We start from the raw sequence: 24,615 nt of genomic DNA, 5'->3' as shown, positions 1-24,615 counted from the left end.
CCCTTGGATGGTGGAATACCGGAGGAAGTTTGAAGCAAGAAAGAAATAAACCTTTCACACTTAAGAGTGTTTGGTTGTATTTCTTATGTACTCATAGATTCTACTGAAAGAAGTAAACTTGATGCCAAGTCCAACAAATGTGTCTTTGTTGGTTATGGTGGTGATGAGTTCGGTTACCAGTTTTGGGACTATGAAAATCGAAAAATCATCAGAAGCAGAGATGTCATTTTCAATGAGATGTACAATGACAGTTCAACCATAGAATCAAGTAGCTCCAATACCAAAGCTGAAACAAAGGAATTTGCTGAGTTCGAGGAGATTTCTGGAAATGATGTTCAGATCAGTCCTGAAGCAGTTCAAGAAGAACCATGAACACCAGAACTAAGACGCTCCTCCAGAATTCCTAAACCAACACATCGTTATTTGCCTTCTTTGAACTACTTGTTGCTCACTGACAATGGTGAACCAGAGTGCTATGATGAAGCAATGCATGTGGAGGATTCAGTCAAGTGGGAGTCTTCTATGAAAGATGAGATTGACTCGCTTATGTCAAATCAGACCTGGGAATTAATTGAATTAACATCAGGCAAGAAAGCGCTCCATAACAAGTGGATTTACAGGATCAAAGAAGAACACGACGGGAGCAAAAGCTACAAAGCAAGATTGATTGTAAAAGGTTTTAAGCAAAAAGAAGGTATTGACTACAATGAAATTTTCTCTCCAGTCGTGAAGCTGTCTACTATTAGTCTGATGTTGAAAATTGTAGCTGTAGAAAATCTACATCTTGAGCAGTTAGATGTGAAGACAGCTTTCCTTCATGGTGATTTGGAGGAAGAAATCTATATGAGGCAGCCAGAAGGCTTCATAGAGACATGCAAGAAAAATCTGGTATGCAGGTTGAAGAAGAGCTTGTATGGTTAAAAACAAGCTCCTAGACAGTGGTATAAAAAGTTCGATAGTTTCATGAGTAGCAGTGGTTTTACCAGATGCCAAGAAGATCATTGTTGCTACATCAAGAAGTTTGACAGCAGCTTCATTATTTTATTGTTGTACGTTGATGGCATGCTTGTTGCAGGCTCAGACATGCAAGAGATTATAAAATTGAAGCAAAAATTGTTGGAACAGTTTGCAATGAAAGATTTTGGCGTTGTAAAGAAGATTCTTGGGATGAGGATTATGAGACACTATGGTTTGTGTCATATCAATTTCTACACAGATTTTGTGGAATGACGTGTAAAGTCAAAAAAAGGAGGGGCACCGCCTGTGGAAATTCAAGGTAGGCACCGGATTGTTGAAAATTCAACAATGTTAGGCACCGAATGGTGCTTATTTTAAAAGTTGAAAATTTTATGTTGAAAATGGTAATGGGTAAATTGCACTTTAGTCATTGCACTTTAGGGTATTTTCAAAGATTAGTCCCTAAGCTTCAACTATAAATATCCTTACCCATTTAGCTTCAAAATCATCCCAAATCATTTCTTCCTCCCAATACTAGAGAGTTTTCTTGTGAGTTTTGAGTGTTTGTAAACACCCGTAAATTTTCTCTTTAGTAAAAGATCTGCAGCAGTCCGGAGACGTAAGCAAAATTGACTGAACCCCGTTATCAATTTCGGGTATTATTTTTCTGTTTTTATTTCGCATTCTCACTAATCTGGTTATAGGAAAATTACTCGTACTTGGTTTATTTCCCAACATGGTGATCTTACTGATTCATTTAAACCTTCAAGGGGCCTCCGACAAGGGGATCCTTTATCCCCTCATCTCTGTCTTATGTATGGAGAGGCTTTCACAAATGATTGAGGAAAAAATGGTTCTGGTCATTGGAAACCAATTCACCTTTCTAGAAATGGCTCGGGTCTTTCACATCTTTTTTTGGCCAATGATCTGGTATTGTTCACCGAGGCGGATTTGATTAATTTAGCTACCATGAAGGATGTGCTTGATGGTTTTTTGTTGTGACTCAGGTCATCGTATTAGTGTTTCGAAAACTCAAATATACTTTTTGTACAGGTTAACAATATTCCATAACAGAGTTGACAAGGCCACATAGGCTTATATTCTTGATAAAATGAACCGACGGTTATCAGTTTTGGTGGCGAGAACATTATCCCTAACGAGTCGTATCACTCTTGCGAAGGCTTTTCTTCAAGCTATCCTGGGGTATGTCATGCAGTCTTCTTGGATCCCAAAATGTTTATGCGACGATATGGAGAAGTTTATCGTCGATTTATTTGGGGGTCGTGTAATAACAGCACCACTCTCTCTCTCGTAAAATGGGACAACATGAGACAACCGATTGTTAGTGGAGGTATGGGTATGAGGAAATTTTTCCATTAGAATAAGGCTTTCTTGATGAAAATTGCATTTCAACTTGCTACTAAGCCGAACAATTTATGGGTTAGAATTATCCGGGCCAAGTATAAATGGGAGAACCCTTTACCTTTCCCGCTTCAAAGTGGTAATGTTTCTCGGCTTTGGAAGGGTCTTCAATGCATTTGGAGAAATTTCTACGAAAATATATCATGGAATATCCGTGATGGTAAAAGCACGAATTTTTGGTGCGATCACTGGTTAAAAGACGAGGAGAGGCTGGTTTTCTCTTACACGGGATCAAGTTCTCCCTCTCCAACTCCATTTTGTGACATGGTGGTCCATCCAGGTTCGTGGGTCTGGAGGAAACTTTCATCTTTACACCCGGATTATGCGCTTCAGCGCATTGCAACTGTTCATCCGCCTAAAGAGTAACTCAGGCTGGATACACCTGGATGGCGTAGGGAATCTGACAAACGCTTCATAACAAAATCTGCTTATAACTCCATCACTAACATAAAGGATGGCGATAACCAGGTTAAATGAGATTTAATTTGGAAGCTGACTAATGGTGAGCGTTCTGGACGACATCTCTCCTATTCTCGAGACTGTAACATTTGTGGAAGAGCTGCTGAGGACATCGATCACGTTCTTCGCCACTTCATTTTGGCTAGAGCTACTTGGCCGAGGGTTATTCGAACAGATAGGCTTGCTGAGTTTTTTTTCAATGCCATATCGTGAATGGATTGAGATCAATCTACACTCCCCAGGTACGTTTGCTATAAATGTCGATCACGTTCTTCGTCACTTCATTTTGGCTAGAGCTACTTGACCGAGGGTTATTCGAACAGATAGGCTTGCTGAGTTTGTTTTTTCAATGCCATATCGTGAATGGATTGAGATCAATCTACGCTCCCCAGGTACGTTTGCTATCAATGTCGAGAACTGGGAAATACTTTGCTGTTTTTTGCTGGCATTTACAGAAAGCATCGGTGTAGCGTTATTTTTTTATCTGGAGTATGTGGAGAAGGACATTTTTAATTCGTTGTAATCGGTTCACTACTGAAATTATTAGAGCAAATGAGCAAAATGCAGGTATAAACTGGCAGGTTGTGCAACTTCCTTTGAATTTGCTTTGACTACCTACTGGATGGATTAAAGCAAACACGGATGGAGCAATCCATCCTACTGATAACACTACGGCTACTGATACAAACTTTTTCTTTGATTGGTTGAATGCGGATCCTAAAATTATCTGCGAGTGATCCCCTTTTAAATACAATACCTATGCTTCAAAATTAAAAATAAAAACTGTCACATCTTAATTTAGGGGTTAAATTTGTTCTTAATGTGCATTCATGAAATAAATTAGCGCATTACTAAAATTCTGAGTCAATTTGTAATATTGAGGAAATTCAATGGCCCCAAGTCTGATTTCCCCTTTATTTGCTTACTGCAAAATGGGAAAAAGAGAGCAAATAATGAGTTTAAGGTTAGCAAGGCTCGGTTCGAGGGGTTGGAGTCCAAAAGAGGAGTGCATACTTTGGTTCGAGTACAAAGGTCGCCGGTTTCCAAAGCTGTCAAAAGGTATAAAGCCTAGATCTAGGATTATTGGGTGATTTTTTTTAGGTTAAATAGGTTGGAGTTTCGGGTTTAGGAGACCGAAAGGAGTATTTCAGGGGCTTTTGTCCTCTCCGACCATCGTGAACCACCGTGGGAGCTGCCGTGAGAACCGCCAGTAAGCGACAGTTCTCCCTTCCCCGTTGAGGGAGTTGAGAGAGTTTGAAAACTCTGTCTCTCTTCCCTCGATTTGAAAACAAAGCCAATGGGAATTTTGGCTGAATTTTGGCCTTATATACCATATGCAAAACGATGTAGTTTTAGTAGGGGCAGATCTGTAATTTAGCTCATGGGTTATTAACTGGATAGGTCCTCCGTAGTTGTAACCTTTATATTTCGATCATGAATGAATTTTTTACTCATTCCTGTTTTGATTTTCTACATTGTTATACAATACAACTTCATCCTTGTTTGCCTATTCATTTTTTTATGTTTATATTCATACTCGAGCCATCATATTTTAGTCCATTCCACGTTTAAGCAACAAAAGTTGTGATTGCTTCGTTTAAGTCACCTTTTTCATGTAGGTGTATATTTTGTTAATGTTCCTGTTTGTCCCATAACAATTTATTTTTTTATATTTTAGTCCTGCATATTTTTTTTATTTATTGTTATCCCAGCACACTTATTATGTTATATTTGTATTTTGGCTATATTTTTGATATGTTCACTATTGTGCTTGTAGTTATTGTTGTTCTTATATTTTAATCCTTTTTACTAAGCATAATTAGTTTTTATTTTAACCCATTATATTTGTAGATGTGTATTTTATTTTGAATTTGTACTTTGGTTTATTAACAGTTTTTTTACTACTTACATTTTCATGTATATATGTATGTGTATATATAAATTGAATGAATATTATTAGTCACCTTCGTACCATAAATGTATTTTATTCGAATGCTTTTAATAACTTTTGTCGTAGAATGGGTGTGAAAAGTACCACCTTACGGAGGAGGTGTGATTCAATACAACATTCGAATGAAAGGCGAATTTGAAATAAATCGAATTTATTTTACTAATTAACGTGTTTTTATTCAAAAGACACAATGTATGTTTCTAAGTATCATTTTATTTTATTTTATGCAAATGTCGATTTTAAATTTATATTCGAGTTACGTTTTTAATAACATTGGTGAGGGGGAATATTTCTTGTATAAAGGAGAAATAGATGAGATAGCCTTCCCACTAGAGGATGTGCAAATCTCTTGATTTCTTCTTGAATTAAGGAATGTTCCCTAACGAATAATTCAAAGCAAATTAATTAACTTTAATAAATGGATCATACTTTAATTATCGATGCAAATTCATGATTTCCACCATGACGACAAAGTATAAGCGACTAAGTACCAATTTTGGGCACTGTGGGGGTGTTAATCTTTCCCCACGCGTAATCGACTCTCGAAACTGTTAAATCGAATTTTTGGTAAACATATATCAATTTTTGTCTTAGAAAATGATTTTTCTTAAAATTGTTTTAAAAGACATTTTTAGGTATTCAACCTACCTAACCCAAAAGGTTGATGGTGACTCCCTACTCAATTTAATTCAAATCAATTCTAAATTGACAAATTTTCAAACAAGTTCATAATTATTTTTTAATTGTTTTCAAAAAATGGTTATGACAGCTTGGCGACTCTGTTGGGGACATTGTTTAGAGAGTCAGACAGTAAGTCGCTTATACATTGTCGTTGTGGTGGAAATCATGAGTTCGAGTCTTTAGTTAACTTATGATCCTTTTATTGAAGTTTTAATTTCTTCATTTTTAATTTTCATACTAACATTTTAATTTTTTCTTTCAGCTCTGTCCAAGTTGTTATTGAGAGTTTTTACTTTTTCATTTTTTGAGTCAAAGGTTTGTATGTTCCTCCTCACGCACATCACGTGCATTTGCATGACATGAGCTCTAGACCTGAGCTTCATTCCAAATAAGTCAGAGTGAATGCTTTATTCTCATAAGAATTTATTTTTTGTATGAGTTTTAGCAAATAACCCCTGGGATACATGCCTTATACCTTCGTAGGGATTTATTCCTCGTTTGGGTATAAGGAAGTGAATCCCTCAAATTGAACTCGATTTGTTTACGCCATCAATGGGTGTGGATTGAGTGTTTGACAACCCAAGGGGGCACCGACATCAAGGACAATTCAAGTACCCTTTCCTCATAGAGTTGAAACCATGCATATAGTGAACCGTAGAATGTTCATCCTAGGTATAGGGATACCGAACCTCTATCCGTCAGTAGGTACCCAAAATAAGTATACAAAAAGGAGGAGCGTTTCTAAAACTTGACCTTTTTCTTTAAAACTAGATATCGTTCGATTATGATCAATTTCTTGAAAATAAAATCATTTGGGTAAAAAGCATGTATGGGTAGGATTGCTATCTAAAAAAAAGCATGCTCGGGTAGATATCATGATTGGGTAGGTGTTGTATTTATCTTTAAATATCATTTTTAATTTTATTGATTATCTTGCCCGTACTAACTTATTTCTTTTCTTTTGTTCGTGTCATTTTTCATCCTTTTTGCATTTCATTTCATTAACATAACATAATGCGAAAGTGTTGATCCGCAAGGGGATATTCGAGTGAAAATTTTCACAAGAAGAGGTAAAAGTTTTCAATCAAGAAGTCGCATATACAGACATGCACCGATGGCTAAAATAAGTTCAGAGAGTCCAATAATGAGACTTGCTGAAAGATCGTGCAACATTCGAGACTGGAATGATGATCCAGTGATCCGAGGAGTATTCCAACATTAAAGTTTATCTATGATCATGTCATCACTAGTCATCAAGGAGCGACACACTGACTTTATCACCTTAGGGGCATTAACGAAGTTAGGTTACAGAGTGCATGAGGGGCATCATTTTCAAGGACGAAGATCCGAGATGAAGCATTAACCCACTTCAGACTCAATCTAAGCGAAAACATGTTTGTAAAATGAACTGTCTTGTAATGTGAAGGCTTTTATCTCTGGTGAAAATTATTCTATGATATCCATCGCTAGGATCAATATTTTTTGCATTTGCACTTGCATATTTACATTCTGCACTGCATTTATTTAAACATTTTCACAAGCATCATTCATAAGCACAAGAGGATTAATTCATGGAGAATTCAATGGAAGTGATCCTGATCATATGACACCATATTAAGAATGGAAGTAAGATTCGAACAAGTAAAAGAAGAAGCTGAAATCAGTATAGTGGGAGCCTACTCAGCCAGTCGTAGGGCTAAGCCTTCTAGGATGATCCGAGAAAAGAGTCTCCGCATCCTTAGGTCTATGATGTTGATGTTGATGTTGATGTTGATGTTGATGTCGTATGCAGTTACCATATAGGAAGCTTCAGACATTCCGCTGAGAACTGTGGGGCATTGAAGCAAGGTCCATAATCTGATTGATTTAGGGGCATAGACATTCGATGTGTAATGGGGCATTCTGATCAGGAGTAGGCTGTGACATCCATCAGGAATTTTGTTGCACTCTTATCAAAAGCATGTCATCTTGTTTGAACTTGTTTTTCTTCCTATGTTTGAATGTTTGTAAGTCATTTGACGTTCGAACATTTCCTTCTGAGGTAATAAGAAATGAGCAAATTTTAATCTTGAAATTCTTTTAATATCAATTCAATTAAAATCTCTTTAATAATTGAGGTTGTAAATCTTTGACAAATGACAAGATTAAACCCAACAAAACAATAACCCCTAGTCCTACTCCAGATGATACACCAAAATACATACTCTTCTCTTGCAGGGACCAAGCTAGTTTTTCATTGCATGCAGAGTCAATCAATGGCTTGGCATTCAGGTATGTGCCCGGAGCGGACAAAATGGGGCATCTTGCACATGAGATTGCAAAGCTTATTGGTTTCTACTTCTATTGACGATGTTCAATGATGATCATGATCTTCACAGATGGAATGGTAAAGTAGGTGCATCTAGTTTAGGTTTGTTTCTTGGGAATTGAACTCTAACGATGAGATTTTTTGACCTTCAACAAACACCTAGACTATAATAGGTTCTTCTTGACGAGCTTAAGAAATTGAATCCGTATACCCAGAATATAATTATATGTATACAATAAAGTTGAGCTATTCCACTAAACCAATTGGTTATAGAGGAAACTCGAAAGCCCTGGATTTATGAATAGATTACATTCAAAACATGACATTGATCGGGTACTTGGCAATTCGGTGTTTGCTCCATTGTGATTGTCAAGTCGAAGACTTTGTGACGACATGAATCCTTAAACTAGCCAGATAAAGACAATTATAAAATATATATGTATAATAAATCTGACTTCAGCTAGCCAAACAATGGAAAATTAAATCGAATTTACTAAATAAGGAGTTTCGGTGAATATGGACTAATGGAGTTTAGAAACACCTGTTATAGTCGATTTCACACGAGCACTCAGAAATCTCATTTTTAGACCGATATTTCTGCACTGCCTTTTCTAGAGGAGTCTATGAAGCTTGAAAAAATTGAAGATTTAAGAGAACTGATATAAAAGTGTTCTAGAAAGTATAACAATTGACTATGCTAGTTGCGTCGTTTTGTCCGCCTCCGATCAAAATGCCAAGCCAAGAAAGAGGGGCATGCCATGATTTTTACAATGTACGAGAAAGTGAACAAGGACGAATCGATGAAATAAACCTCAAAATGTAGGTGCCCAACCTCAAAACCAATATGTCGATCTTGATATTTGTCAAAGATTTGCAGCTATGAAAGATTAAAAGAGTAATTAATTCTTTTGTTATTCAATGAACTCAAGTTTTATGATTTGCTCCAATTGTGAAGCTGAAGATGAGACTTTATTTTAGTTCATTGGACAATAAAAAAATTCACATTTTCTTTCTTCATCAAGTTTTTTTCAAAGGACGAAAAACATTTTCAAACAAGATAATCTCTCTAGAAGCACATCTTGGAATTCAACAAATATCTCTCAGAAGTTCGTGATCAAAGCTGGGGCAAGGGAAACCAAATTTTGGGGGTAAAATTTTGATAGGGCAAGGAAAAAATTGTTGTCGAAATGATTTTTTCTTATGGGGTGCGAGATTTGAAAACCACGTCATTTTTAATTATTCTCTTTACGATTGAATTTTTAATTAAAAACAATGTGATTTTAGAAAACCTCTCATTTCGAAAATTTGGGAAATCATTCACGATAAAATCACAGGTTCGAAGAGTCGCCACCAATCTTTGATTAGGGTGTGATTGGGCTCCCAAAAATATTTTGCCATTTTAAATAAAAATTAGTTTTAATTAAAACGACAAATAGATGTTTGCATTACCAAAATTCGAGCTCGGGAGTCGGTTACGCGTGGGGAAGGATTAACACCCCCACGGCGCCATAAATCGGTACCTCGTCGATTAATTAATGTCTTTGCAATGAAATTTACAAATTCAATTTTAATTTGATTTATGATCCCCAACAAATTCTAACACAGGAATTTCACCATATTCAAAAGCAACAAGATTGATTAAGTTAAAATTTATCCAGCCTTAGAGAGATAAAAAATGTTCGTTTAGTTAAAAATGTCGAGACCAAATCTTAAATCGTTATAACAACCTTTTCTCGATAAATGTAAATAGTCGAACATTTCTTTTTCTCCCGTTCCCAAATTTTAAAGTGATGAATCAATTTCTTAGGTGTCAGTGATGGGATACACTTTTATTTTAAAATCGTTAGAAGCAGATATCTAATAAGTTAAGACAACCCACTTAAAACAATTTTAAAATAAAAGGGTATTACCCTTAATCCAATTATGTGATAAAGGTTAAGTTATGCACATGAGGCTAACATGCATTTCATATAAAAATGATGTCATGTGATTTGCTATTGAATTATTTGAATACTCATACATATGTAAACACATCACCATGCGAAATAAATATAAACCATTAATTTAAGAAAACCAACCTAACAACGGACTAGGTTTAACTAATTTTAAACTTAAAGAATTACTCTAAAAAGCTCTAAATTATGACGAAAGTATTTACAATCTAAATTTATGGACTAAAATAAATTAACATAATTATTAATATGGAAATTAAGCAAAATCCCTAAACATGCATTGGATTGCAATAAAAATTTTCCAAAATAACAAACCAAATGTTAAAAATACAAAAAGATTAACTTGACTAAAAAAGCAGGGACTAAGATAAATCATGTGAAACCTCAATGGTTCAATCACACTTTCGAATATCTCAATTCGAGAACCAAAATACAGAGTTAAAAACTAGTGGACCTAATATGCTAACAACCCTAAGGTCTCGGTGGCTTAACTTTAACTTACCCTAAAAATATAATATAAATCCTAATTTTAATCTAAACCTAAACACATAGCCGCTCAACCTCTCCATCTCCTCTCTTCCACGCACGGCGCTGCATCTTCCCCTTCTACTCACTCTCGACCTCCTTCTTCGATAGCCACCGACGAGAGCCTAAACCCAAAGCCTCCCTCTGCTCACCGACCACCGCTAAGGAGCTGAAACAAACCCCCACTTAAATATCTATTTTTTCTCATCTCTCAATCTACTCTCATCCTTAAACGAGACCCTAAGGGTTCACCACTACTACTCACGACTGAAGATCGACGCTCCCTGCTTCGACGACAGACTAATGACAAGGTAAGCCCCTAATCCTAACCCAAACGCATCTAAATGCTTGATGCCTTGCTAGTTTTTTATTTGCTCCGATCTAAGCCTCTAGAACCCGACGACTCTAGTCTACCGCTCCTAAAACTCAGGCGAGGCTCACCTCCACCCTTGGCTCCATTTCACTCGGCGAAGACAGGATCAGAAAGGTAACAAACTAACTCTTTCTTCTATCAAATCTTTTACTTAAGTTAGAAATAAGAAAACCCACAAAAAACTGGAAATTGAAATAAGAATAGAAAGTACCAAACAAAATAGTTCCCTTCTTTCGATTGCTTCCTTGATTTATCAATACAATCCTCAATGAAATTCCTGTTACAATGGTTATTTATTTTTGGTTTTTCCGTTTCATCTTCTCTTGTTCCCACTAATCTTGATGAACCTCCCTTTACTGTTGAAAAAAACCAAGTCCTTCCTGTGTTGGTTGCTCTTTTTCCTGGTTATTTTCCCCCTTTTTTCGTGTCTTCATTCCGTCCCCCCCTGTTGTGATGAATACCATCTTTTGTTCTTGATGAAACACTCTCCCCAATGGCCTCCTTGTTTGCTGTGTTGCAGGGTATGGGCGCCAATGGTGTTGTCGATGGTGTTGTCGGGCGTGGGTGATGGCCTCGAGGGGCTTCTCGTGGGGTGCTCGAGCTGCTCGAGAGGCGTGGATCTGCTGGATGCTGTCGGCTCGTGAATAGGGCATGTGGGGAGCAGGATTCACGTGGGTAATTTGGTTGTGTAATTCATGTGGGAGACATGGATGCTACAACTGGTCCGGGTTGTATCCGAGTCAAACTTTGAACCTGCTCTGTTTTGTGGGCTCGGGTCTGTGCTTGTAATTAATTCGGGTTGTAATTGGGCTACAAATATTTATAATCTATTTTGGGCTTGTAAATGGACTTTAGACACTTAATTAGGAATTTGGGATTGAATTTCAATTTGTGCCTCGGTTTTCAAAATGAACACATACGATTTTAGCCCAATTAAGCATCTTAAGCTTTCAAACACGAACTTCTTGAATTAATTCTTCATCGAGCACGAACATCTCCAACTTAATGTCTGGTCATCTTCAAATGGATTTAAAAGGTCCGAATAAAATTAGGGTATTACAACTGTCACTCTTTGCTCGTTGTTAACACAAAAATGTAGCAAAGACAAAAAATAACCTAATTTTATCTGACAACGATGTCTTCTTCCCTTTTTCAGTCTTTTTCTTGACTTTTGCCTCTATCTCATGTGTACCAACCCGAGAATCTTGGTGAAAAAAATATTCTAAAAAGGCTAAAAATGGCTCGGATGACTTATTATCTTGGTGAAAAACATCCTGCCCGAAGGTCTTATGGATGACTCGAAGGATTTATCATCACGCTCGAAAGACTTACTGATGAATTTGCTTCACTACTCTTCTGTGAAGGCTTAAAAATTACTCGAAGGATTTAATCATCACGCTCGAAAGACTTACTAATGGCACTCTAATGGATTTGCTTCACTACTCTTTGGTGAAGACTTATAAATTACCCGAAGGATTTAATCATCATGCTCGAAAGACTTACTGATGGCCCGAAGGACTTACTAAGTGTGAAATTTTTGAAATCGTCTTCTTAGTTTTAAAAAATTTCAACTTCTTAAAACATCATTTTTTCATTTTTCAAATTCATGTGAAAACATCCTACCTGAAGGTCTTATGGATGGCCCGAAGGACTTATCATCTTGCTCTAAAGACTTACAGATGACCCAAAAGATTTACTCATCATGCTCGAAAGACTTATTGATGGCCCGAAGGACTTACTAAGTGAAAGTTTGAAAATCCCCTTCTTAGTTTTCAAAAATTTCATCATCTTAAAACATCATTTTCTCATTTTTAAATTCATGTGAAAACATCCTACCCGAAGGTCTTATGGACGGCCCAAAGGACTTAATCTTGCTCTAAAGGCTTATAGATGACCTGAAGGATTTAAACATCATGCTCGAAAGACTTATTGATGGCCCGAAGGACTTACTAAGTGAAACTTTGAAAATTGCCTTCTTAGTTTTCAAAAATTTCATCATTTTTTCAATTTCAAATTTATGTGAAAACATCCTACCCTAAGGTCTTATGGACGGCCCGAAAGACTTATCATCTTGCTTTAAAGGCTTACAGATGACTCAAAGGATTTAATCATCATGCTCGAAAGACTTATTGATGGCTCGAAGGACTTACTAAGTTGTGAAATTTTGAAAATCGCATTTTTAGCTTTCAAAAATTTCATCTTCTTAAAACATCATTTTTCATTTTCAAATTCATGTGAAAACATCCTATCCGAAGGTTTTATGGATGGCTCGGAGGACTTATCATCTTACTCTAAAGGCTTACAGATGACCTGAAGGATTTAAGCATCATGCTCGAAAGACTTACTGATGGCCCGAAGGACTTATAAATTGTGAAATTTTGAAATTCGTATTCTTAGCTTTCAAAAATTTCATCTTCTTAAAACATCATTTTCCATTTTCAAATTCATGTGAAAACATCCTACCCGAAGGTTTTATGGATGGCCTAAAGGACTTATCATTTTGCTTGAAAGGCTTACAGATGACCCGAAGGATTTAAGCATCTTGCTCGAAAGACTTACTGATGGCCCGAAGGACTTATAAATTGTGAAATTTTGAAAATTGCATTTTTAGTTTTCAAAATTTTCATCTTCTTAAAACATCATTTTTTCATTTTCAAATTCATGTGAAAATATCCTACCCGAAGGTTTTATGGATGGACCGAATGACTTATCATCTTGCTCTAAAGGCTTACAGATAACCCGAAGGATTTAAGCATCATGCTCGAAAGACTTACTGATAGCCCGAAGGACTTATAAATTATGAAATTTTGAAAATCACATTCTTAGTTTTCAAAAATTTCATCTTCTTAAAACATCATTTTTTCATTTTTAAATTCATTTGAAAACGTCCTACTCGAAGGTCTTATGGATGGCCCGAAGGACTTATCATCCTACTCTAAAGGCTTAGAGATGGATTTGCTTCACTACTCTTCGGTGAAGGCTTAAGATGGTGCTTCACTATTCCTCTGTGAAGGCTTAAGATGGTGCTTCACTAATCTTCTGTGAAGCCTTAAGATGGTGCTTCACTACTCTTCTATGAAAGCTTAAGATGATTGCTTCACTACTCTCCGATGAAGGCTTAAGATGGTTTGCTTCACTCATTTTTGGTGATGGCTTAAGATTAACTTTCCCTAATCTCATGTGTGTAAGTCCTTCCAATCGATCGATTCACTTCTTCATACACAAAAATCTTTGTTTTTCTTCTATATCTGATGGTTATCACTTTAGTGTAATGCTTCTTCTGTGGATTAGACCTCTTAATTCTTCAGGGTCTTCAGGGTATGCTTCTCTAAATGTTAATCCTTGCATTTGAGGTTTAAAATCTTCCTTTCAACCGTCGAGATTTTAACATCACGCATCTTCTCTTTTCACCGAAAGATCTGTCAAAATCATGTGTTTATGCATGAAACACTAATGCAATTAAATGTGTCAGTGTAATGCATTTTCTTTTATGCAAATGTTGTTTTCATGAATGCATAAATGTTGAATCAATCTTCACTTGGCTCCAGAGTGGTGAGCTCGATCTTCTTCTACTTGACCATTCTTTCAAGGATCTACTCAGATATCTATGTAGTAACTCATAATTTTAAACTTGCATCTTTGAAGATCCATCTAATTTTCTTCTATCTTCTTGTCATCTTTGTTTTCTGCCTTCATTTCAGAGAAAGTGTTTTCTCTCTCAACTTCTTGTTATGGTCAGAAATATGACTGTGTTGTCCCATTTTCGGAGACTATGCATATGACTATGGAAAACTATGTAAAGATCAAAGGGAGATCTGCATCTATTCTGATTTGACTCTTGAAACACATCACAAAGAGGATCTGTCCCAATTTTCATGTCACCGCATTTAATCAAACATCGAATAAGGCTTGCTTATACCATATCATGTCAAAAGGTTTAACAACAGCCCATCATTCAACTTTAGTTGGTTCTATTAGTTTCTTGCTGTTTAAAATCCCATTGTTCTTTCCGTGGAAAGAAATCTTCATCACTTCTCCTTTTTAACCTTGGGGTTGTAGAAAACAACCTTCACCTTGAGTAATGGAAACAACACATGCTCACAACACTGATTAATCACCATACTCACTGGTTCGTAAAACATTTGACAACACATTCATCTCTTCTTGTGACTTCTGCCCATATCTTTTAACTGGAGAATCTCAGGGTATAGCTTTTAGAGTCTTTGTATGGTATTACAAGGATACCAAAACTCAGTGGACATCATAAGAGTAATGCAACTGATGATGAACAAAATGATCATATACAGTAAACCTCGCTGTCATTGTTTCACCATTTTCACTCTTCATATATTTCTACCACATCAGAACTATTTGTTCAATTCAATGATCATTTCGTAAGTCTTCATAGGCTTCCAAAGATGCCCCACATTAATACCTCTAGTTGAAACAAGCATTCACTAGTGCCGCAACATTATCTTATACTGGTACGGGCCTTCAAAATGCCCTAACACCTCAAGTTGTAAGACTCATACTTGTCACGCCCCCAGAACTTTGACGCCTCACACCGTCGGAATATCAGAGTCAAGGTCTGATTGGTCGTGCGGCCTTAGATGCTTTAGACGCTCCTCAGTCTTCTCGGTGACTAAGTAAGCCTTACTCAAGCTAAGTGAGTGTGCAAACTCACAAAGGTTGGAACCAAGCCCTCAAGGCTTCAGATTGCGAAAGCTTTAAACACCAACGTGGAGCCACAAGGTCGGACTATCGTGTGGAAGTGCTAACACGAAGGTGGCTACTCCTGGCCACCAAGATAGGCAACAAGAACAAAGAACTAAAAAACTCAGAAAGAATAGAGCAAATGCCTCAGAGCTATATTACTCTCTCAAAGAGAAGAATAAAATTGGGTGATTACAAATGAGAAGGAGAGCTCTCTATTTATAGGGGAACTCCCTCTCAATCGATGGCTAAGATCATTTTACATGAAGGGCTAGGATTGATTCCCACCTAACCCACCTCCCTTAATTTAAGGCAATCCCACCTAACCTTATCCTTCTAGAATCCTCCAAGGAACGGGCCAGATCTGATGGTTCTGGGTAAGCCCAATAGTCTGTATAATTATCTTACAGATATATGCTCACATGTCTCGGTCGAATCCACGAGCCTTGACTATATTGCCCCCATCTCCCTCGTCGCTTCTCTCGGACGCCTCGGAATAGTTCCTTCACGGACTGGTTAAGCATTCTCCAAGAATTGGCTAAGTTTGGTGGTCACGGTAAGTCTGATTCTCCGTATTGAACCTCTTGGTCGGATACTTACACCAATGTCTCGGACCCAAGTTTCTAGCCCGTCATTCTCAATGCCTTTTTGGTCTGAATATTTTTATCCTAACATGATGTGGGTTCATTCATGCCCCAACATTATCTTATACTGGTACAGGCCTTCGAAATGCCCTATCACCTCAAATCGTAAGGCTCATTCTTCATGTCTTTGGTTTGAATCTTGTCATCTCAACATGATGTGGGTTCAATCGTGCCCCAACATTATCTTATACTGGCACGGGCCTTCAAAATGCCCCATCACCTCAATTTGTAAGGCTTATTCTTCATGCTTCCTTGGTCTGAATCTTGTAATCTCAACATGATGTGGGTTCAGTCGTGCCCCAACATATCATAAATTGAATGTTCTCATTCTGGTGTCACTACACAGTAGTGTTGTCAAATAGTTTGAGGGCTTTTCTTCATGCTACTTATGAAGTGATCAACCCTTCTAACACAATGTCTTGTATTTTCATTCGGACTGAGATATGTGCCCCTTTCAAATATGGCGAACATCTATTTCTTGATGGGTTACCGATGACATCCCAAGAAAGTGTTCTTCATCCATTCCGATTCCTTAGACCATTTGCTTCACGATCATGGAATGCTTCATGTTCTGGCATCGCTTATTCTTCCTGACGGGTTATTGACAACATCACAAGGAAATACTACAATTTCTTCCTTAATCCATTATGATCTCTTTGACCATATGCTTAAAGATCACAGAATATTTCATGTTCTGGCATCGCTTATTCTTCCTGACAGGTTACTGACAACGTCACAAGGAAATATTACAATTTCTTCCTTCATCCATTCTGATCTCTTGGATCGTCTGCTTCAAGATCGCGGAATACCTCATGTTCTGGCACCACTTATTCTTTTTCTCCAATAGAGGCACAATGAGCCTCACCAGCTTCGAGGACCTTTCACGTTTGAAACTTGTCCTATTTGAAAATATTTTTATCCTTTCTCTTATTTTTAGGGAATGTGAAAAAATTATGAATAAATTTAATAAATGTTGTCATTTTCTTCAGACTCACAATCAAAACAAATTGTAAAACAAGAGTTCAATGAATATCAAATAAGTCAAATTCTCTTTTATTCCTTCAAAAATTATATACATTTGAAAAGAGTAAAGATCAACGCTGACAAAAGGCTTAGGCTGACTTAGGAAGGTAATGTGTTTCATGTTAGCTTCTTGCATCCTTGATTCTGGCGTTTTATTGATCTGATGAGGCAATCATTTTGCTTCTCTTCTGGAAATGTTCACTGGTTCTCAGCCTTCGTGAGTGCTCTTGGACTATGCAATGCTTTATCAAGAGATGTATAAGATCACTATTCTGTATCGTAGTCGACAATCTTTTTGTTCGAGCTACCTTTTTAGGTTTTTAATTCAAATTGTCCTTTGGATTCAAGACATCATATAAAATTTTACGTCTCGAACCCCCTTTTATTTTTTCCTATCATGCATTAAAGATTTTATTTTAGAAAAAAACTATTTACAAATATAATTAAACCTGAGGGGCGGAGTGAAATCTGAAGATAATCTCTCCACTTAGAAATCCATGTATGATTATAAGGGACTTTTCAGACACGTAATGTAAGCCAGGGCTCATGGTTATGAAAGAAAAGGATAAATAGGCTCAAACAAGTGTTTAAGGGTAATCGAACCAAGGATCAATTCGTTCTACTGTCTTCAAACTTGCTCTGCCTGATTTGAATCTACTCGTGCATCTTCTATTTTCTTTTTTTCGGTGTTTCACGATAGACTTGAGATGTTTGAACCGCTCGTCTTGAAGTTTTGGGTGAGTTTTCTTTCATTGTTTTTTTTCATTTTTTCTCATTTCCAATATTTTTTCTTTTTACATTTCTCTTCTTTCTCTTCATGATGTCAACTCAATTCGATCTTAAAGCGCTTTGTATTTGGTATGCCTCATGGTGTCATGACTTGCTTCTATAGCGAAATCCGGATTTATAATCTTCACTCTTGCGAGAAGTTGTTCTTCACCTTTGCCCCTAGTGTGGAGGGTGATCCTTGGTTTGGGTTGAATCAGAAGAAAAATACTATAGGCCCAAAAGGGGACAACAAGGGGTATATATTTACATATATTTGAAGGGATAAATGAAACAAAGAGGTATCCCCAGGGGGACGAGTATTCAGGATTAACTTTATTTACACAAAAATAATATAATTAATGCATGATAGAATTATTTCAATGATTCCCTTCATTTCTTCTTCTTCTACGTGGTCCTAGTATATCTTTGATCTGTAACACTCCATCTTGTCTTTCTTGAAGGAAAGGTCCTCGTCATGCCTGTAGGATTTATTAAGGCTGGGGAAGTGATGTCAATGTTTAGTCTCAGTGTTATTTCGGGTAAGGAACCCAACAACAGTTCTTTCGGCTTTGGATGGGACATGGAAGGTCTAATCTTGCCTATTGTCAAAAGCATATAATTAATGAAGTAAACAAAACAACCTTTAACTCATTATATATTCAAAGAATTACAAGATTAAAACTTGATTCATTGCTCATGACCTTTGGAAAATGACGTAAGTTCATTTAAAAATCTTTTCAAAAAAGTTGAGAAAAGCGACAAAAACATGTTCAAACAAGATGCTGCAAATGACAAAATGTGTTTTGCATAATTAGGATACCCCCATTATTCTTCTGATGCAGTGGTGTTTGACTCGATTGAGTGTTATACGTTGTGCTCTGATGCCCCACTCTAACTCGTCATCCATTGTTCCACCAACTCTTGTATCAACGTCCCATTTTCAACAAGCTCTATCTCTTTGAACAACTTCCTACAATTCCTCATAGCATGCCTCAATGCCCCTAAGTGAAAATCACAAACACTATCTTGATCATAGCTGTGAGCAGAAGAGTCTGGTTGCACTTTCACTGGCCTTAGTGTGAGGTATTGATCTTTAACCAAACGGGGATATAAATTCGAGATGGAGGTTTGGAACACTTTCAAAGTATTTTTTGATTTTGGGACTTTCTTTAGACGGCTCGAGTAACCTACTGTCCCTTTCTTTTTGCGGTTGTAGGAGCTTTGAACCTAACATCAATTTTTGCCTTTTGATCGGTTGGGCTCTTGAGCATATCTTTCAAGTTTCTTTTGATGATTGCATTTTCAAGTAATTCCCCATCTGTCACAAGGTCTTCGAACTCCTTTGTTGAATTTTCCAGCATCTTCTCAAAGAAAGGGGTCGGAAGAGAAATACGGAACATGTATGATATTTCTTCTTCTAGCAAAGGAGGCTGAACTTGTGCTGCCACTCCTCTCCATCTCATGGCATATTCTTTAAAGCTCTCAGTAGCTTTCATCCTTATCCTTTGGAGGTCATGACGTTTTGGGGCTAAGTCTTTAATATATCGATATTACCCCATAAAAGCATCAGCTAGGTTGATCCATGTCTTGATCTGCTCTTTGTTCAAACAATTGTACCATACTACAGCTGGCCCAGCAAGACTATCATGGAAGTAATGAATTAACAGATTATCATCATCTAAGTACCCTTTCATCTTTCTGTAAAACATTTTCAGATGAATTAGGGGGCAACTGGTTCCATCATATTTCTTAAAATTAGACACCCTAAATTCATGTGGGATGACCAAATCAGGGACCAAACTGAGTTCTCTGGCTTCTAACTCTTTGTGAGTGGCATTAAAAACCTTCATATTTTTAACGGCTTCATTCAACCACTTGAATTCGTTTTCAAATTGCTCATAATTGACGAGGCTCTTCCCTTGGTTTGAGTTAGATGCTCCGGGGAAAATTATCACTCTTGATGCATTCGTATGATGACATTGATTTCCTTTATCATTCATTTTCTCTCTATCAACGGCCTGCGGTGCCAGCACCTGGATCACTTGATTCGATGAGTCTTGCAGAGAACCCGATGCTTGATTCATCGTATCTAGTTGTAACCCGACCAACTATTCTTGCAACTGATATTGTGATTCCTCATTATATTGCTCCATTGCTTCCATTTGTTTGTTCATGATGATGAGGAACAATATGAATGAATGATTTTGTTATTACTGTCATATAATCTTCCATAAGTTATTTTCGTGTTTTCATAATTAATGCATATAAAATGCTTAAATAAATACATGCAATGCAAATGCAAATGCAAATGCAAAAGGTGTTAATTCTGAAAGTGACCACCATAAAACAACCTTCATTTAGACAACAAGATTTCATTACACCATGTAATCAAAATACAATTGTGATTCTTCATCTCTTCATTTCCTTGAGTTATACTCTTCATGGAATCTGACATTGCACCTTCAAAATTGTCAGCATATTTTATCTTCTTTGATGATGTCGGACGTCCTTAAATTGAATCTTGGGATCTCCATCTTCACTCTCAATACAAAGTGGTCTTCATGTCTTTGTGAAGAGTCTTCTCGTCCTTGGTATTACTGCATCTATCTCCTGTACCATCTTCGACCTTCGCCCCTTTGAAAGAAGTCTTCGATCAACTTCAAACTTCATTAATCGGATGTCCTTGTTCATGGATCGATCTTCAATCAGTTTCAGATTTCTTCATCATCGGATGTCCTTCTTAATGAATCGTTCTTCAACCAGGTTCAAATTTCTTGATTCATCGGATGTCCTTCTTCATGAATCATTTGAATGCCTCTGGATCTCCCGATTTTGAGTACATGGTTAAGAATTTCTTGGCTCATTATGACCAACCTTCTTATTAGTCAATCACTTGCGAATTAACACCTTTGAATGACATGAAGATGCACATGCAATAAATCCAAAATAAAATAGACATAAAATAAAAAATGGGTTAGTACTCATAAGATAAACAACAAAATAGTAAGTATCGTAAACATCAAATAAAACCTATCATCACATGCTGACTACCCAATCATGCTTAGTAGATTCTACCCAACATGATATCTACCCCCATGCTTTGTTATTCAAAAAAAAATCCTAACCGCATGATATCTAATTCGCATGCTTGTTCGAGAAAATAAACCTAGCCACATGATTTCTAGTTCACATACATTTATTCAAAAATAAAAATAAATGATTCAAAAACTTTTCCTTGTGTACCCTCCTCACGGGACTCTTAAGGTTCGAGTTAGGCTCGACCTAAGTTTGGGCTCTATGTTCACTATATGTTGGGTTCAGTTCTAAAGTATTAGGTTCTCGAATTATCCTTGCCGGTGCCCTCTTGGGCTGTCGAACCCTCAATCTTGGCCCATTATAGGCTTTAGGGATCGAGTTCAATTTCAAGGGAATACACCTCCTTATGTCCATGCGGAGGTGAATACCATCACAAGGACCATAAGGCGTGAGCTCCAGCAGTGATCCACTATCCCATGCAGAGGTAAAAACCACACGAGGGAGTAGTCTCTCACTCCTACTTAAATAGGACAGAACGGGGTTTTAGCTCATGTTATGCAAATGTAACTGTGTCGTGTGTGAGGAAAAGCGAAAATAAAATAACACAAAACACTCAAAAGATCAATCCTCTTTAAACACGTAATTAATCTGAAACCATTAGCAAACAGATCAGTACAACTATTTATTGGTTAATCAAATTCTGAACAAATAACATTAAAACCAAATAGGGGATCAAAAACCAAATTAAAACGAATTTATAACTTTCAGTTGCAAAAACAATCAATTAATCGACTATAGGCCTGACTCTCTATAAAAAAGTCCCCAGTGGAGTCGCCAAGCTGTCGAAACGATTTTTTTCTTACGGGTGCGAGATATGAAAACCACGTCATTTTTAATTATTCTCTTTACGATTGAATTTTTAATTAAAAACAATGTGATTTTAGAAAACCTTTCATTTCAAAAATTTGGGAATTCATTCACGATAAAAACACAGGTTCGAAGAGTTGCCACCAATCTTTGATTAGGGTGTGATTGGGCACCCAAAAATATTTTGCCATTTTAAATAAAAATTAATTTTAATTAAAACGACAAATAGATGTCTGCGTTACCAAAATTTGAGCTCGGGAGTCGGTTACTCGTGGGGAAAGATTAGCACCCCCACAGCGCCATAAATCGGTACCTCGTCAATTAATTAATGTCTTTACAATGAAATTTACAAATTCAATTTTAATTTGATTTATGATCCCCAACAAATAACAACACACGAATTTCACCATATTCAAAAGCAACAAGATTGATTAAGTTAAAATTTATCCAACCTTTAGAAAGATAAAGAATGTTCGATTATTTAAAAATGTTGAGACCAGATCTTAAATAGTTATAATAACATTTTCTCAATAAATTTAAATAGCCAAACATTTCTTTTTCTTCCGTTTCCAAATTTTAAAGTGATGAATCAATTTCTTAGGTGTCACTGATGGGATACACTTTTATTTTAAAATCGTTAGAAGCATATATCTAATAAGTTAAGACAACCCACTTAAAATAATTTTAAAATAAAAGGGTATTACCCTTAATCCAATTATCTGATAAATGTTAAGTTATGCACATGAGGCTAACATGCATTTCATATAAAAATGATGTCATGTGATTTTCTATTGAATTATTTGCATACTCATTCATATGTAAACACATCACCATGCGAAATAAATATAAACAATTAATTTAAGAAAACCAACCTAACAACGGACTAGGTTTAACTAATTTTAAACTTAAAGAATTACTCTAAAAAGCTCTAAATTATGACGAAAGTATTTACAATCTAAATCTATGGACTAAAATAAATTAACATAATTACTAATATGGAAATTAAGCAAAATCCCTAAACATGCATTGGATTGCAATAGAAAATTTTCCAAACTAACAAACCAAATGTTAAAAATACAAAAAGATTAACTTGACTAAAAAAATAGAGACTAAGATAAATCACGCGAAACCTCAATGGTTCAATCACACTTTCGAATATCTCAATTTAAGGACCAAAATACAGAGTTAAAAACTATTGGACCTAATATGCTAACAACCCTAAGGTCACGGTGGCTTAAATTTAGTTTACCCTAAATCTATAATATAAATCCTAATTTTAATCTAAACCTAGACTAAACTTAAACCTAAACACACAGCCGCTCTACCTCTCCATCTCCTCTCTTCCACGCACGGCGCTGCATCTTTCCCTTCTACTCACTCTCGACCTCCTTCTCCGATAGCCACCGACGAGAGCCTAAACCCAAAGCCTCCCTCTGCTCACCGACCACCGCTAAGGAGCCGGAACAACTACTACTCACGACTGAAGATCGACGCTCCCTGCTTCGACGATAGACTAATAACAAGGTAAGCCCCTAATCCTAACCCAAACGCATCTAAATGCTTGATGCCTTGCTAGATTTTTATTTGCTCCGATCTAAGCCTCTAGAACTCAACGACTCCAGTCTACCGCTCCTAAACTCAGGCGAGGCTCACCTCCACCCTTGGCTCCATTTCACTCGGCGAAGACAGGATCAGAAAGGTAACAAACTAACTCTTTCTTCTATCAAATCTTTTACTTAACTTAGAAATAAGAAAACCCACAAAAAAACTGGAAATTGAAATAAGAATAGAAAGTACCAAACAAAATAGTTCCTTGCTTTCGATTGCTTCCTTGATTTATCAATACTATCCTCAATGAAATTCCTGTTACAATGGTTATTTATTTTTAGTTTTTCCGTTTCATCTTCTCTTGTTCCCACCAATCTTGATGAACCTCCCTTTACTGTTGAAAAAAACCGAGAGTCCTTCCTGTGTTGGTTGCTCTTTTTCCTGGTTATTTTCCCCCCTTTTTTCATGTCTTCATTCCGTCCCCCTGATGTGATGAATACCATCTTTTGTTCTTGATGAAACACTCTCCCCAATGGCCTCCTTGTTTGTTGTGTTACAGGGTATGGGCGCCAATGGTGTTGTCGATGTGTTACAGGGTATGGGCGCCAATGGTGTTGTCGATGTGTTACAGGGTATGGGCGCCAATGGTGTTGTCGATGGTGTTGTCGAGCGTGGGTGACAGCCTCGAGGGACTTCCCGTGGGGTGCTCGAGAGGCATGGATCTGCTGGATGCTGTCGGTTCGTGAACAGGACACGTGGAGAGCAGGCTTCACGTGGGCAATTTGGTTATGTAATTCACGTGGGAGGCATGGATACTACAACCGGGTCCGGGTTGTATCCGGGTCAAACTTTGGGCCTGCTCTGTTTTGTGGGCTCGAGTCTGTGCTTGTAATTAATTCGGGTTGTAATTGGGCTACAAATATTTATAATCTATTATTTATAATCTATTTTGGGCTTGTAAATGGACTTTAGACACTTAATTTGGATTTGGGATTGAATTTTAATTTGTGTCTCGGTTTCCAAAATAAGCACATACAGTTTTAGCCCAATTAAGCACCTTAAGCTTTCAAACGCGAACTTCCTGAATTAATTCTTCATCGAGCACGAACATCTCCAACTTAATTTTCGGTTATCTTCAAATGGATTTAAAATGTTCGGATAAAATTAGGGTATTACAATTTTTGGTGAAGGCTTAAAATAAAGACAACTAAATCAGGGATAGAGTGAAGACTGCTCACGCAACCATTCCCCTTACAGATCGAGAAAACATACATCAACATATACATACATGTCACATCAATTTACATCTTTGCATCATACATTCATCTACATGTTGAATAAAGACTTTTATTTTCCCTCTTATGAGGATACTTTTAAAATTTCACTTG

The 24,615-nt window shown here is 36.8% G+C and overlaps 1 protein-coding gene across 1 annotated transcript; it reads left to right on the top strand.

Moving 5' to 3' along the window:
- Positions 1–2,878: 2,878 nt before the first annotated feature.
- On the top strand, positions 2,879–24,134 carry LOC120189884. The gene is made up of 9 exons (XM_039193032.1): positions 2,879–3,080; positions 3,162–3,230; positions 3,949–4,048; positions 7,263–7,318; positions 7,688–7,741; positions 7,849–7,856; positions 22,971–23,203; positions 23,286–23,378; positions 23,787–24,134. The coding sequence occupies exons 1-9, from the start codon at positions 2,879–2,881 to the stop codon at positions 23,971–23,973; spliced, it is 1,002 nt and encodes a 333-aa protein (XP_039048963.1). The 3' UTR covers positions 23,974–24,134.
- Positions 24,135–24,615: the final 481 nt, after the last annotated feature.

The sequence above is a fragment of the Hibiscus syriacus genome, unplaced genomic scaffold, assembly GCF_006381635.1.
Source record: "Hibiscus syriacus cultivar Baekdansim isolate YM2019G1 unplaced genomic scaffold, ASM638163v2 tig00116960_pilon, whole genome shotgun sequence".
Lineage (NCBI taxonomy): Eukaryota > Viridiplantae > Streptophyta > Magnoliopsida > Malvales > Malvaceae > Hibiscus > Hibiscus syriacus.
This window is presented reverse-complemented; position numbering and strand designations above follow the sequence as displayed.

Coding starts and splice junctions, on each gene's coding strand:
- LOC120189884 (XM_039193032.1), top strand. CDS start 2,879: ATGGTGAGCGTTCTGGACGACATCTCTCCTATTCTCGAGACTGTAACA. Junction 3,081..3,161: donor GATCAATCTACACTCCCCAG/GTACGTTTGCTA, acceptor TTATTCGAACAG/ATAGGCTTGCTGAGTTTGTT. Junction 4,049..7,262: donor AGCTGCCGTGAGAACCGCCA/GTAAGCGACAGT, acceptor TGTCGTATGCAG/TTACCATATAGGAAGCTTCA.